Source organism: Sinocyclocheilus rhinocerous, unplaced genomic scaffold, assembly GCF_001515625.1.
Source record: "Sinocyclocheilus rhinocerous isolate Xijiao unplaced genomic scaffold, SAMN03320098_v1.1 scaffold4625, whole genome shotgun sequence".
In the NCBI taxonomy this organism is placed as follows: Eukaryota; Metazoa; Chordata; class Actinopteri; order Cypriniformes; family Cyprinidae; genus Sinocyclocheilus; species Sinocyclocheilus rhinocerous.
This window is the reverse complement of record NW_015663246.1, coordinates 3,508-19,442: the sequence shown is the minus strand read 5'-3', so window position 1 is coordinate 19,442 and position 15,935 is coordinate 3,508. Positions and strand designations below refer to the sequence as shown.

Below are 15,935 nucleotides of genomic sequence, written 5' to 3'. Positions count from 1 at the left end.
TCTCCCCTGTGACACCAGTGATGTTCATCTAAAGCTGTGGAGGCTGCCCAGGCTTCAAAGTACTTCCACTGCGGTCTGTAAGGCCTGTTCATAAATCCTTTGAGAAATAAAAAAACCATATCAAGATGTCTGAGACAAAACAGGCTAGTGAAGGAGTGCATGCTTGGTAGCTAGTAATTCACATAGTTTGGACTTTTTTTGACATAGTAAAGATGTAACTGGTCATGTGTCTAGTCCAGTCTATAGATGCAGACAGTCAGGGTGGCAATAAATGTTTATGAACTTTATGGAGCATCAGTCTATTGATCTTGTCTTCAATGTTGTCTCGAATGTGGTGAGGGTGTTGCCTGGGAGGTCTGTCAAAAACGCATTGCATGCGACGCCTGCACATGGACGCAAGATGATGTCTGTCTTTCTCTTTGTTTCTGTCTTTGTCTTGCTCTCATTTTCTTTGTCTAGAGACTCAAAATTCATAATTGTTACCAATAGTGTGACATGCACATTAGTGTTGCTAAGCTAAATCTGTTAGAACCAAATTATTTATTTTAGAATGCACAGATATTGGGTGAAAGAGTCTGGTTTTAATTAGATAAGACTGAAAAGAATTGACCTGACATTCTGAGATTCTCAGATTAATGTTTAAATTTTGAAAGAAACTTTTGATGCTAACTGATGTCAAAATGAAGTGCACTACAGTTCCAAAGTTTGGGGTTGGTGAGAGATTTTTTTTTATGTTTTTTTTTTTTGTTAAATGTTTTTGAAAGTCTCTTATTTCAGCAAGGCTGCATTATTTTATTAAAATACAGTAAATATAGTAATATTGTGAAATATAATTAAAATGTACAATAGCTGTTTTCTACTTTAATGTATTATAAAATGTACTTTTATTCCTGTGATGGCAAAGCTGAATTTTCAGCAGTAATTAATTCAGTTCTCAGTGTCACATGATCATTCAGAAATCATTCTAATATGCTTGAGATTTGCTACTTAAAAAACTTTTCTTGTTATTATCGATGTTGAAAACAGTTTGCTGCTTAATATTTTTGTGGAAACCATAATACACTTTTCAGGATTTTTAAAGGTTCAGAAGAACAGCATTTATTTGAAATAATTGTAATATTTAAAATGTATTGTAACATTATAAATGAACAATTCAGTTCATCCTTGCTGCATAAAAGTATTAATTTATTTAAAAAAAAATCTTACTGCCTCCAAACTTTTGAATGGTAGTTTATCTTGGAAGGCAATGAATATATGACAGTAGTAGGTATGGGTGGGCAAGATGGTTGACTACTTGATCCAACAAAATCAATTACTGACATCAACTAGTTTATAGATTTAAAAAAATGTTAGTTTTAAAGGTGCAATAGGTGATTGTCTTCAGAAACATTTTTTGTTATGCTGGTTGAAAGTCTCTTCACATCCCGATAGCAATCATTAAGTTAAGTGGTCTAAATGTATTTGTCTGTATTTATATATTCTGTGGAAGGCGTAGGACCAAGAAATTTTCGTCCAATCAAAACGCTCGGTCCGAGCGTTTTAATATGCTTTCCTACCTGCCTGTCAACGTATGTATTAGCATACCTCTGTGCACCCAGTTCGCGCAGACAGGATACTCATCAGCGCGTTCACGCACGCTGTGCAGACAGAGCGAGGATGGCAGGCAAACATCAACAACCCGATCTTCCTTCCTGGTATTGTAGTGCTTTTAAAGATTTCTCACCTGTGAATGACACATGATGTAGCCCAGCGGTTAATCCAGTCCTCGCGCCAGCTCGTTAGAAGTGAGCTACGTGCATGAACTGTGTTCCGATCGATATGATCCCTACACAGTGTTCATTGCTCCCTACTCCCTGAGCGGGGTAAATCCGTTGAAGTTTACTTCACTTCGGAACATGGGCTGGAATTGGGAACCTGATGTAGCCTATTGTAGTAATGTTGTCTCTGGTCTGTGAGTGTAAATGCGTTCAGGGGGCGTGGCTTTGGACGGCGATTGCAGGAAGGGTGGGACGTTCGCTTTCAGTGCTATCAGGCTAAAGTTAGCATTTTCCAAGATCTCCTATTGTACCTTTAACCAAGCCAATCAGCAACTTTGAAAAAAGTATTTGAAAATTGGACAAAATTGGGCAAAAAGACAAAGGTGCTCACTGCCAGTCTCTGATTTATGAAGTTTTCTGTACAGAATCATGGGTAATGTAGTTTTTTGTTTACCCTGAATTCTGCTGTAAAAAACGTTTATTTTAAAAATAAGTTGAAATGATGGAAACAGATGGCTTCAACAAAAGCATATACCATCGTTTAACGACTTCGGAGCTCACAAAAGGTCCTCTTTAAATGTTTATAAGTTAACGTTACATTTCCCTATGGAGAAAATGAATGAATTTTTACTTCTGGAAACCGACTGTTGTAAACTGTCTAAATTTTTTCCCATTTCTTTAGCCATGGATATAGGGACATTGTGACGATTCCAAGTGGAGCCACTAACATTAACATCAAACAGCAGAGCCATGGAAGTATACCACACGATGGGCATTACCTGGCTGTACGAAGAGAAAATGGTGATTATATCTTGAATGGCAACTTCTCGGTATCCACAGTGGAGCAGTATATTCCAGTGTTGGGGGCTGTGCTGAAGTACAGTGGCTCATCCACCACACTGGAGAGACTTCAGAGCTTCCGCCAGCTACAGGAACCAATCACAATACAGCTGCTCTCCACTGCTGGGGAATCCATCCCACCGAAGGTCAAATACAACTTCTACATCCCCAAAACCATGTCTTTTAGCAAACCCAAAGACAACAAGATTGCTGGCAAACTGATTCATCCTTTTGGTGTGCCACAGTGGGTCTCGGGCGAGTGGTCTAAATGCTCCAAAACGTGTGGTTCGGGATGGTCCAGGAGAAATGTGGAATGTAAAGACAATGCTGGTTTCTATTCAAACCACTGCAATAAAGATCTCAGACACTCTGATATCAGGCCCTGCTCAGACCTGCCATGTCCCATATGGCAAATAGGGCCTTGGTCTTCATGCTCACAAACTTGCGGCCACGGGGATCGCCAGCGTAGGATTCTCTGCATTGATTATGCTGGGAAGATTGTGGAACCGAAGAACTGTGACCCTGCCAAGATGCCTGAATCAGTATCTGAAAAGTGTTTCTACCAAGAGTGTTGAGGACATCATGCAGGCTTTCAAATTATTCAGAGATGAAAAGATGCTCCCGAAACAATATAAAGATTATAATTTGACCATGCTTCAGGTCGGAGCAGGAAATATTCAGCGTTAGATGGAAAATTGGTTGAGCTTTCATGAATTTTGCACGGACTGATCACTTGGGTTTGGTTTTCCAGATATATATATACATATTTATAACCACTATTGAAGTTTGATCCAATAGATATCTACCTCAGCAAGCAATGCTTTATTGTAGTTTTCTTAACTTCTGTCGCCTAATTGCTTTCTTAGAGCACTCCGCATACATTATTTTTCAAGTATGTCATATTTAAAGATTCTCAACAGTACAAATCATTACAGACATAACATTAATCTCAGGCTGACTTTATTTTAAATAAGGACAGAAATCAGTTCCAATTTTTTGTATTTGTACATTCAGATGTACTAATTTTGTCCGTTTTGAAAAGTTTGGAATTACAAAATGGAATTATTTGAACTTTTAATGGAAAATCTTACTAGGAACTGTCACTTGCTAGGTAATATCATTCTTTTTTTATTGATTTACTTTGTGATTGGGTCAGTAATTCTTGATTTTAGATTATTAATTTTAGATTAAATTGTTTTTTATTAATAAACCTTGGCTTGCATTTATCAGTGGCTTATTTTCACTTTCAGAGTTGAAGCGCATCAAAAACACTTGATGAAGCATGATCATATAAATCTGTTAGAGCTATTTTCATGTATATTTAAAACTGTATCAGAGGTAAACAGTGGTTGAGCCTAATTTATATTCTGGAACATTAATAATTACAGGTAAGTGTTAGATCTAGCTTAGGGAACTACTTTTAAAAATTCCTCAAAAATCATAATGTTTGTGTCCATTCAGAGGGTTGTATAACTTACCATTTACCATCGCTGTTCTTTGTATTAAACACTGTTTTATTTCAAAAGTGCACATAGCAAATTGTTGTGAATTGCTACGTGAATGAAAACCTGGATGTTTGGAAACATCAGTTCTTCCAGGGTTTTCATACTTCATGAGTTGATATGTCTGAAAGCTTGAAAGAGCTGTGTAGATGTGAACGATATTAAGAAAAAAAAATTACAACATGAAACTAAACTGATAAATGGTTAATGGTCCTTTAAAATGATTATACATATATATACAGTATATATACAGTATATATATATATATATATATATACATACAGTATATATATACAGTATATATATATATATATAAATTATATATGAATATGAATGTTAATATGGTATTGACCATTCCAGTTGTAGACATTAGTCATATTAGTCATATTAAAAATGCGACAAAACATATTATCCCTTCAGTGAAGGATTGTACGTTGTTACTTCTTCATTGTAAAGCTATTTATTTTTGTACATTTTTATTGTATAAAATGGATACAAATTATGCAGTGTTTCCAGATGTTGCTTTCTTTTTGTTTTGTAACTTATCAATGAAATGTCTGAAAATAAAAATGCTCAAACATTACAAAAACATATTTTTGGATGAATGTAATTAATTAAAGCTAAAACAAAAATGTATGTGCAAAGCATAAACATATGAATGGCTACAAAAAAGTGCCTGGGCTAGGACCTGCACAGCATAATCAGACAGGAAGGCACTGATTTTCCTGATATTACAGAGCATGGATCTGCATGCTAAGATGTGGTTTGTAAAGTTCAGCTGGATGTCAAATACGATAACAAGATTTTTGGCTGTCTGTAATGTTGTTGACCTCAGTAAGGTTGAGCTAGAGGTGGCGTTCCTTTATGCAGAACAAAATGTCAGAAAGATTTCCTGAGATAGATGCTGAGATCTTGGGATTGTTGAACTGGAATTGATCCTCTATCATCTGTGTAACAGGAATAGGAAAAGTCATGAGACTTTATGACAGGACTCAAAGATGTTACAGGTCGAGAAAAGGAGAGGGCCAAACACTGAACCCTGAGGTACGCCAGCGATTAGCTGAAGTGATTTAGACACCTCTCCACTCCACAAAGCCTTGAAGGATAGGTCTCACAGGCAGATCCTTATTACAACTGTTTGTTGTAATATGGACACGCAGCCCTCCAACTTTCAACAGGCTACTAGGTCTCAACTGTATTATTTAAATGAAAATTTCAAATCATGACAGCTAAAAGTGCCTCTGAAACCCATCACTGCCAAAGAAACCTCTGATGGTCTAGAAAAACTAACACTGTGGCCCTAATGTGTGGCTTGGAGTTTCAAGAAACATATTTTGGCATGGCATTCAAATAGTAACAACTCCTAGCTTCGTCTCTGCCTTGATCAGATTGAATTTTATTGGGCCAACATAGCCTCAGAGTTTTTTCCTTAATTTTGAAGAGGTGCTCTTTCCTAAAAGAGGGCCCCTTTGAGAGAATGTTCTTTGATGGAAAGTCCAATTCCACATGTCTGAGAGGCAGCTGCTCTCTATCACTTAGAAAAGGTTTTGCATGAGTTTGGCTCTGAAAAAGATGCATCTGCTACTATTGTTACATAACTTCGCACTATATCTTCTGTCTAGCTTTTGCTTCCTGCTGATAAAATTAACAGAACTGCACTTTTAAAATGAAGCATAAGCTCCAATATTTTCACATATTTTCAACTAACCACACTGTCTATTTGAGACCTCTGATTGTAATTATTCATAGAAGTATATACACTGAACAAAATTATAAACGCAACACTTCTGTTTTTGCCCCCATTTTTCATGAGCTGAACTCAAAGATCTAAAACTTTTTCTATGTACACAAAAGGCCTATTTCTCTCAAATATTGTTCACAAATCTGTCTAAATCTGTGTTAGTGAGCACTTCTCCTTTGCTGAGGTAATCCATCCAGGTGTGGCATATCAAGATGCTGATAGTTAAGCTCATGAAAAATGGGGGCAAAAACAAAAGTGTTGCGTTTATAATTTTGTTCAGTGTACTTTGGTATTGGCTGGTGAACTGAACACGTTATCTACCAACAATGATAGTCTAAACAATTCTGTTTATTGCTTACTGTACCTACTTCTCCAGACATACCACCGCATAAGAACAGGCTGCACATTATTATGCTGTGCAAATCTACCTTATGGATGTGAAACAGAACTTTCAACCACTACTCCACCCAAAAACACAAAGCAAAAATGTTTCTGCTTAACTGCAGCAACACACACACACATTGTTTTACTATGTGGTTGTGGTTTACAGGTCACTATTTAGCCAGCACTTTAGCCAGCACTTTTTATCCAACGTGGCCTATTTGAACAATTAATAACAAATTGAATTATATTGAACAGATTACATGCGTGACTTAGTATAGCTCGCATATTTGAGAAAATTAACCAGTGGAAATTGTTAGATACCAGGCCAGGACAAATCTACTGTGTCTCTGCTGTGCCAGTGGAAATGACCATCAGTAAAAGGAGTTTAATTTATTTTCACCTGGTGTTATATAATCATCATCCATCCAGTGTTATGCTTGGGGTATCTTTATAAAATGTTTCTTTTTAATTACAGCTGTCACAAGCTGGTTACTTCTTGTTTACCTAGCAATTTTGATCAAAAATGAATTACAATGCACTGATTATGTGCCTTGCTCAAGGGCTCAGTGGTGACAGATTTGTGTTGTGAACTCAGAAAAACTCCTATTCTCACATCAACTCGCAAGCTAATTGCTATCTTCATGCAGACCCTTGAGCATAAAGACTAGAAACACACCCTTATTTGTTTCTAAATGAGGTCACACAGTGAGCTAAAGCAAATTGCATGAAAAAAAATATATATAAAGGTGGCCATTTTTCTAAGTGCTAAGCAAACAGCATGAAATAAAATTCTGTGTGCTATCCAGACACGTCTAAAAAGCTGTTTGCACTCCCATTCTTCTTAATGGCACTTTATGAAGTAGCAGTTTATTTGAAATCTGCCTTTTTCCTCATGGCAGCTCATGAGCGCTCAGTTCTGTTGCCAGGAGCCAATCACCTGAACCTAAATGCCATGTGACTAATGGCTCCAGGACTGCAGGAATATGACATCATGGCAATGCTGATTGGCTGACGACATCCCTTCACTAGCAAATATCCTACTCTGTGATGTCAAAGGGAAAAATATGTTGTGCTGTAAGAATATATAATATAATGGAATTTTTGTTTATATTTTTAAATTTTTATTATATTTTCATATGATTTAAATGCTGCTTTTCAAAAATATATTTAATTTCGAATGGCTGTCAGTGAAGAAAGACGCTCTCTGCGGCCAGATCAACCAGCAGGGGCTAATGGTCCCTGAGACAGATCTGGTCTAAATTAATGGATGAATGAACGAATGAACGAACAAACGAACAAATGAATGAATGAATGAAAAAACATCTTCATAAAATGCATCTTCTTAAAATCATACAGAAGTGCACACCAAATAATAACTTTATTATTTTTTTTTTAATAAAGCATTTTATTCTACCCTTGGAAAATTAAAGTATGATGTAATTGTGGAAAGATTGCATCATCTTCAGTTCACAAGGGAGCAGAAGACGGCGTACCATCAGTTCAGTGGCAGGCAGACTGATTCTGATGAAAGGTAAACTAGGGCGTTGAGATCCCCATTTTAACTCTAGTTAATCCTAGGAACAGGGAGTATGGAAAAATCTATTGAATCAGAGCACCTCTCCACATGCCCCAGCAATACTGTGTCACAAGTTTAAAATGTGTATAAAAGGAGCAATTTAATATGCAGCATTCTACATTGAAATTTACTAGCTGTGCAATCAGTACAACACATATTCCTGGTTATAAAATGTGGAATACTATCACTAATCTCTAGTATGTGACCCAAATTACAGAATAAATTTGCTGTCATAGAACAAATAAAGCACCTAAAACTGCAGTGTTCTGTATGATACAGACATGCTCGTAATATGCATTTAATGGATTATAAAGCAACCTTTGTATATCCTGTTTATACATGTGCAAATGACATGACTCTTTAAAGATGCTCTGACCCCGCTAAAATTAACTAGTGTCTCTGTGGCCAGATTAGTCTTTTGTTGGAAAAATAGTTTGGGAATTACTTCTGCAAACCGTTGTAGCAATAACTTTAACAGCTCAATCAATTTAATTAATTTTCAAGCTGTTGTTACCTGTATGTGTGGCTTTCTCATTGACCAACAGCCTTTAATGATTTACAGCACCATCTATGTGTCTTAAAGAGACAGTTGCACTGAAAACTCTGCATTGTAACTCTGTAGAATTCACATAATCATAACACGCACGCGCACACACACACACACACACACACACACACACAATTTTTACAGTTTTCTTATTGTCTATGTATTTTTACAACTCTGAAACTGTGTATGGAACTTTACAGACATTGTGCTATTCTAAATCTTACATAAGGTAAGATTTATTTCCAAACACTTCAAGAATAATACTCAGCTCTGCAAAACTCCTATTAAATAATTATTTCTGCACAAACGTCTGGAAAATTCTGATGATGATGTTGGCTCAATTCTCTCTTTTATGATCTCACAATAAAAATGGTTTATAACTAAGATTATCTCTTGTCTGTGTTGAATAAGTCATTAATTTATTAAATCCCATTAATGAAAATTATTATTTTTAAAGCTCTTATTTGAATTATACTCTTTCACATATACAACCACATGTGTTTTTAAGGTATTCAACATGTGACCATCATTACAATCCAGTCAAGATGCTTTTAAACTTTATAGTTGCTGAAATGCAGCTTTATTGCATTTATAAAAAAAGTTTTTAGGCTTACGTTATATACAATAAACTGAAGTGATTAGAACGGTTATTTCCATTAGCTAGAATGCACTGTGATTTTCTTTGCAGCCAGAATTTCACAAGTTAACCTGAGACAGGAGTGAAAGGTCAGGCTTTGATCAGGTTTTAATTCTTTGCTCTTGTCTTGGCATTTATTTCCCCTTGAGTAGTTACAGATTTTGTGTGTTTGTGTGTTGATGCACACACTTTTTTTTTCTTTTTATCCCATTACATTTTGAAAACGTGGCCTATTTGAACAATTAATACCACAAGGTAACCTCAGGCTTTGTTCCACTCTTTGACTGTGCACAAAACATTCAAATAGCTTGGTCAGTGTTTATCATTATGCAACATGGTAAGAGATTTACAACACAGACATTAAGTTTGCATTTAAATAATTGTGACCTGTTTAATGTTGAATTGCAAGAATATGTTCTACAAGTATTTGCTTCACTCTGTCAAATAAAAGTTGCTTGGTGCCATGTGAACAAAACACTAATGAAATAAAGGCATAAAACAGTAGGATCCCTCTTATTTAGCAACTTTAATTGGAAATGTGTGAATTAAAAAAAAACAGCAATTTGATATTAATAACGATTTGCATGTTCTCTCAATTTATACAGTTTAACACTGCTAGCGCTTTTATAGCTTTCTTCTTTGTATTTAATTTAGCTTTTTTTCAATGCACACTTTTATTGTTTTATTTTGAGAATGTGGAAATGTTGTTGCACGTTCATGTTTTAAGCAGTAAACTTTGTAGCGAGGGTGTCAGTTTCTGTTAGTTTGGACCTTCTGTTTGCCCTGTTGTCTCCACCTTGTTAGTTCTGTTCACCTGTGTCTCGTTAATCATCCTCATTTGTCTGTGTATTTAAAGGCACAATATGTAATTTTCGCCGCTACAGGGCGCGTATTCAAAATAAACAAATAGACAAAGGCGTAGTTTGATGACGCCGTGACTGAGTTTGGAATCGTGGGAGTTGTCGTCTTCATCCCCACAGCGGAAGCAATCCGACGGGACTCGGGCAGAAATCATGTTGACATGGTCCGTGTCACTAGTTAAAATTGCTTATTTCTCTGGATTTAAACATTCTTTGAAACATTTTGTCAGCAAAATATATAACACTTACATATTGTGCCTTTAAGTTCCTGTCTGTTCAGTCTAGTTTGCCGGTTATTGTTGAAGGTTACTTGTGTGTGTGTGTGTGTGTGTGTGTGTGTGGATTCGTCCTTATCCCCGTGGATTTAATAAATGTTTGTTCTGTATCTCCTGAAGACTGTGAACAACTGCATATAATTCACTGGAATAAAGAGCAAGGAACACCATGTGCCTCAGATCCATCATGTTTCAGATATAGCGTATGCCTTAAAAACAGACTTCTGTTGGTTCGATCAAAAACAACAAGAGAAGGAAAATTGAATAGATATATTTGATGATTTATGGGTTTAGAACGAAGGAGAAATTACAAACACCTCCAGCCTGGTCAAGAAGGCTCACCAGCGCCTCTTCTTCCTTAGGACACTGAAGAAGAACCAGTTGTCTTCAGCCATCCTGGTGAACTTCTACCGGTGTGCGATCGAGAACATCCTGACCAGTTGTATCACAGTCTGGTATGGGAACTGCTCAATTGCTAACCGCAAGGCACTGCAGAGGGTGGTGAAAACCACCCAATGCATCACAGGGAAACCACTTCCTGCTACTGAGGACATCCAGAGGAAACGCTGTCTACGTCGAGCTTGCAGCATTCTTAAGGACTTCTTTCACCCTGACCATAGACTGTTTAACCTTCTGCCCTCCAGGAGGCGCTTCAGGAGCCTCCGGACAAGGACCAGCAGACTCAGGAACAGCTTTTTCCCTACAGCTGTCTGTTACACTGTACACTGTAACTGTTACACTTGTTATTACTTGCACTACGGTCTGTACATCCAGAATACTGAAATGATCCATTTGCACACTGGAATATTTTTCTATGCACTGTTTTTTTAATGTCCATTGCACTAGTGTTTTGTACAGCTTAATGTATCACTTATACATATTCATTTGTAAATGATGTTCATATGTTCATAGTTTCTGCTTATATAGTATATAGCCTACACTTATTACATAATCCATCTGTATAGTATGTTCATAGTACACCTATCTGTATATCATGCTGATAGTATTTAAAAATCTGTAAATTATGTCCATAGTACTACCTTATCTGTATATTTATTGTACATTTGTAACATATTGTAGACACTGTATATCCTGTACTTACTGCTTATTGCACTTCTGGTTAGATGCTAACTGCATTTCGTTGCCTTGTACCGTACATGTGCAATGACAATAAAGTTGAATCTAATCGAATCTAAATTGTTTTAGACAGGCCTGGCCAGATTATTGCACTAAGTCATACAGCTGACATTCATTTAACGGAATAGTTCACCCAAAAATGAAAATTAGCTGAAAACTAATTTCTAAGTACTCGCCCTTAGGCTTTCCAAAACGTAAACAAGTCTGTTTTTTTCATCAGAACAGATTTAGAGAAATTCAGCATGACATCATTTGCTCATCAATGGATCCTCTACAGTGAATGGGTGCCGTCAGAATGAAAGTCCAAACATCCTATCCTCTCTCCAGAGCTCAACCAGGAGCCCAGCCCTCCTTCGCTGGTCCCGTCGAGCCCTTCTACGTCTTCTGAGCCTCCTGTGTTCTGAGCCTGTGTTCTGAGATTTCCCTGTGTTTTGGTTCTACCTGCCTTGACCTAGTTTTCCTGTGTTGCTTGATTAGTTCATTCAGTTCCACCTGTGTTAATTAATTATCTCGTCTGTCTCAGTTCATTTAAGCCCTGTGTTCTCCCAAGTTCCTTTTGTATTTTATGCAAGTATGCACATTTATACTGATGGATCTAAAGACCCCAAAACAGGGCTTACAGGAGTAGGAATATATATTCCAGATTTTAAAATATCCATAACTAAAAGATTAACATCTAAATTGTCAATATATACTGTTGAAATGGTTGCTATCATAATAGGACTAACATGGGTAGAGGAAGTAAGACCAGACAGAGTAGTGGTATGCTCTGACTCTGCTTCCGTTTTAACATCATTGATTACTCGGCGATCTTCTAGAGAAGATTTGATGTGTGAAATATTTACATTATTATGGCGTATACAAAGAAAAGGAGTGGTAGTTGGATTCTGCTGGGTACCAGCACATGTGGGAATAGCTGGTAATGAATCTGCTGATGAATTAGCAAAAAATGCTTTAAAAAGAGAAGTAATAGATTTTAATGTTCCTTTAAGTAAAGGTGAAATTAAAACTATCATTAAGGAAAATATTATTAAAGAATGGCAGGACATATGGAATACAGATAATAAGAGAAGGCATTTATATAATATAAAAAAAATAGTAAATACTAAAAGAAGTGTAAGTGGTAGAAATAGAAAAGAAGAGGTTATTATAACTAGGATGAGACTTGGACACTCGGGATTGAACGCTTCACTGTTCATAACTGGAATACATGAGACTGGTCTATGTGGGAATTGTGGGGAGAAAGAAACAGTGGAGCATGTAATATATAATTGTACAAGGTATGATGAAGAAAGAAAGGAATTAATATCATATTTAAACAAAAAAGGTAAGGTAAATAAGGATTTGGAATACTTATTAGGATATGAGTTTAACAGAGATAGAGAAGGATACAGGATATTAATAAAATACATATATACTACTGGGTTAAGTGAAAGGATTTAAATATAGAATGCGGATGCTCTATTCTATTCTGGATCTTTAGGAGACCACGGATTTAGTCTGGAGGAGCTGAACACGCAGCGCCAGGTGGAGCCTGGGGAGAAGGAATGGGATGGAGCATCGAATAATTATTTAAGTAGGAATATTTGTGTATATACGTGTGTAAGAACAGGAAAAGCAAAAACAAGGAATAAATTGATAATAAATAAACCATGACTGCATAACAGCAAAAGTAGGTGGCGATATGCACACAGGATGTAACACGCCAAAAAACGGAAGAAGAAGTTCCCTTTGTCTGTGTATTATAGTTTGAGCTTAGATGTTTGTGGTTATCCTTTCTCCTGGTTATTCTCCTGAGTTTAAGTTGGATTACTTAAAGACTTTCTATTGGATTACTCCTGCATCGTGTGCTTCTCTACAGCTACAAACCATTACGGTTTTATTATTTTGCTTAATTTTTCAGTATCAACCGCCTTCTCACAGGCCTACCCTTTACGAGCTGAAATCTCTTCAAACAAATACTAGCACACTTAAATACACTTTTATTTGGCATAAATATATTATGATAGCAGCCTGGATAATGTAAGCAACGGAGTCTTGCTGGCACACACGAGAATGCTATTTGTCTGATCACTATACTGTGTTGTAATCAGTGCACTGTTAATATAACAATTATTATTTTATATATTTAGTTTTATTTGTGTTCATTTTAATCAATGAATGGAAAAACTATTTACAAGCAAAAACCACCTGATTGATTTTACAAGTCATTTTTAGGAGGGAGGTGATCCTTTTTCCAACTCAGTGATTCTTTTTTTTTTTTTTTTTTAAATGCATGCAATATCATGTGTATCATCTGATGAATGTCATCTGATGAACTGATAAACAGATATTTAAACATTTATTTTTAAAATTTTCATAATCAAATCTTCAGATTAACATGCAGCAAACTATACTACAAAACACACAGTGGCCCTCAAACATAAATAATGCACATTTTTGGGGGGTGGTTGGAAAATGGAGCATAAAAATGGAATAATCAATTTATAGCTGACCATTGACAAACAAATCATTTCAGAGTTTTAACCACAAGAGATAGCGAGGACACAATTCCATCATCATGTGAAGTTATCAGCTAAAAAATTACACATCACATGAAATAAACTGTTGATTTTTTCCAAATGCATTGGATGGCTGTAAGTTGGTGATACATGGACACGATGTAGCCTACATGACTTTTCAATTCAGAGACCTAAAGTAGAATGCTATTAATACAAACCGTTCAATTGACCATTTAAATGAATGTAGGCTTACTGGTGAGAAGTGACAGCTCTACTGATGAAACATTTTGACTCCATATAGGATGATCTGTTAAAATAAACTTGTAAATAATATAACATTTTAATATGTTAATAATCAAGCTCAAACTATAATCAAAATTTAAATATCTTAATACAACAGTTTGTTCCGGTTCTCAAATTTAATTGGCTATGCAAGAGCAACATTGCCAGAGTAGTGCACTCCAACAGCGCTGGAATTTTCAGTGTTTGTAAAATCCCTTTTTTTCCCACTGTTTATATCACTCTGCTTGTTTGCATATTTCAGACAGAGGCTGCAACCAAAATCACACATCTCCCTACTATATAGTAGGCGAAAAACAGTGACAAAAGTAGTATGTCCGAATTCACAGTAGGCTACTCATAAAAGAGTAGGTAACAATTACAACATGGTGAGTGTAGTATGTCCAGATTACATTCATGATACACACATTCATACTGTAGAATAGGGTGACCATACGTGCCATTTTCCCAGGACACGTCCTGGCCAGGATTTGTTTTGGCTTTGTATTCCTGTTTTCATGCTTGCTGAAGGTAATGATCGAAAAGTAGTTTGACCAATAGCATGCAAGCATTGTACATAATGGACCAATCATGGCGTGTGAGAAGGTGGGATCTACGGTCAAAGCGATGCAATTACGCGTACATATTAGGTGTGTTCGACTTAAAAGCAGTGCGGCTCAGACCGATCAGTGTTTGACATCAAAGTACCTCGAGAGCGTTTCGAAAGCATAACCGTCTGTATGGTACTTTGAAGTCATACACCGATCGGTCTGCACACGCAAACAAAGCCAAAACCTAGATATTTTAGGCAATATAGAAATCCTGGCCAGGACGCGTCCTGGGGAAATGGCACGTATGGTCACCCTACTGTAGAACATACTCTTTTTGCGGTCATGAAGTAATTACTTATTCTCTTGAGTATAGGTACTTTTTTGAATATGCAATTTAGGACACAGCCAGACTATCAGTCTTTTCAGTGACTCTTTCTTTCTGCAAGTCACATTGTTGTGCCACTTTATGAGCGAGTTATTCAACCACTCGATTCATTTAAAACAATGATTCTTTCAGGAACGAAACACTCGGAGATGTGGCTGCTTCGTTTTGTAACGATTTTCATTGGTGGAACAAAAGACAAACACAATACTCCCTTTATGAACATAAGTTAACCTACGCATCTTCATCTTTGTTTCTTGAACTGTTGCATATACAAGCACACTCGCAATCGTGCTGTTTTTGTTTACCTGTGGCCTCGTGCCTGTATGGCTTGATATTCTGAACAACAACACTCCTGTGGCCTCATTTATAAAAATGTGCGTACGCACAGATTTGATCTTAGAGTGTGCGTATGCTAAAATCCACGGCAACGTTCATATTTATAAAAGCGGTCTTTGACGTGGAAAAGTACTTACTGCCACGTCAGGGTCTGAGCAGACGTACACACTTTTCCTTGTGGCAAAGTCAGAGTACTGCAGCTATTTGAACACCCTAAGCTGCAATAATAATAAAAACGGTCTATGTGCAAGCACTGAATTCATCATAAACAATAAAGCTGCAGTGTAAGAGATTAATTGTGCAGTGTAGTCAGATTTTTTTATTAACGGGAGTTTTTGCGAGATTAAACTGACCTTTTTAGTAGCCTAATATTGAGAGTTCTTTACTTGCTTTCTGTACACAGTTTATTCCATATTGTATTTTTATTTTATTTTATTTTACAAGAGAACTTGCGAAGTCTTGATTTACTACTAATGCGTAAAATAGAAAAAAAATGCATAAACGCATCTCTGACACATTTGAGCAGCAATAGTAAACTGTGTAAATATAAAGAAATGCCAAATCACATGCAGGCTTTTTCAGACCGGAGACCATAATCGTGTAATAATTTATTTTATTATGATATGA

At 36.4% G+C, this 15,935-nt stretch overlaps 1 protein-coding gene across 1 annotated transcript in view; it reads left to right on the top strand.

Moving 5' to 3' along the window:
• LOC107728785 (A disintegrin and metalloproteinase with thrombospondin motifs 8-like) overlaps positions 1-3,546 on the top strand; it is an 11,397-nt gene extending 7,851 nt beyond the window's left edge. The window contains exon 9 of the mRNA XM_016539066.1: positions 2,440-3,546. Coding sequence (XP_016394552.1) covers positions 2,440-3,172 — 733 coding nt within the window. The 3' untranslated portion in view covers positions 3,173-3,546. The remainder of the gene's footprint in view (positions 1-2,439) is intronic.
• Positions 3,547-15,935: the final 12,389 nt, after the last annotated feature.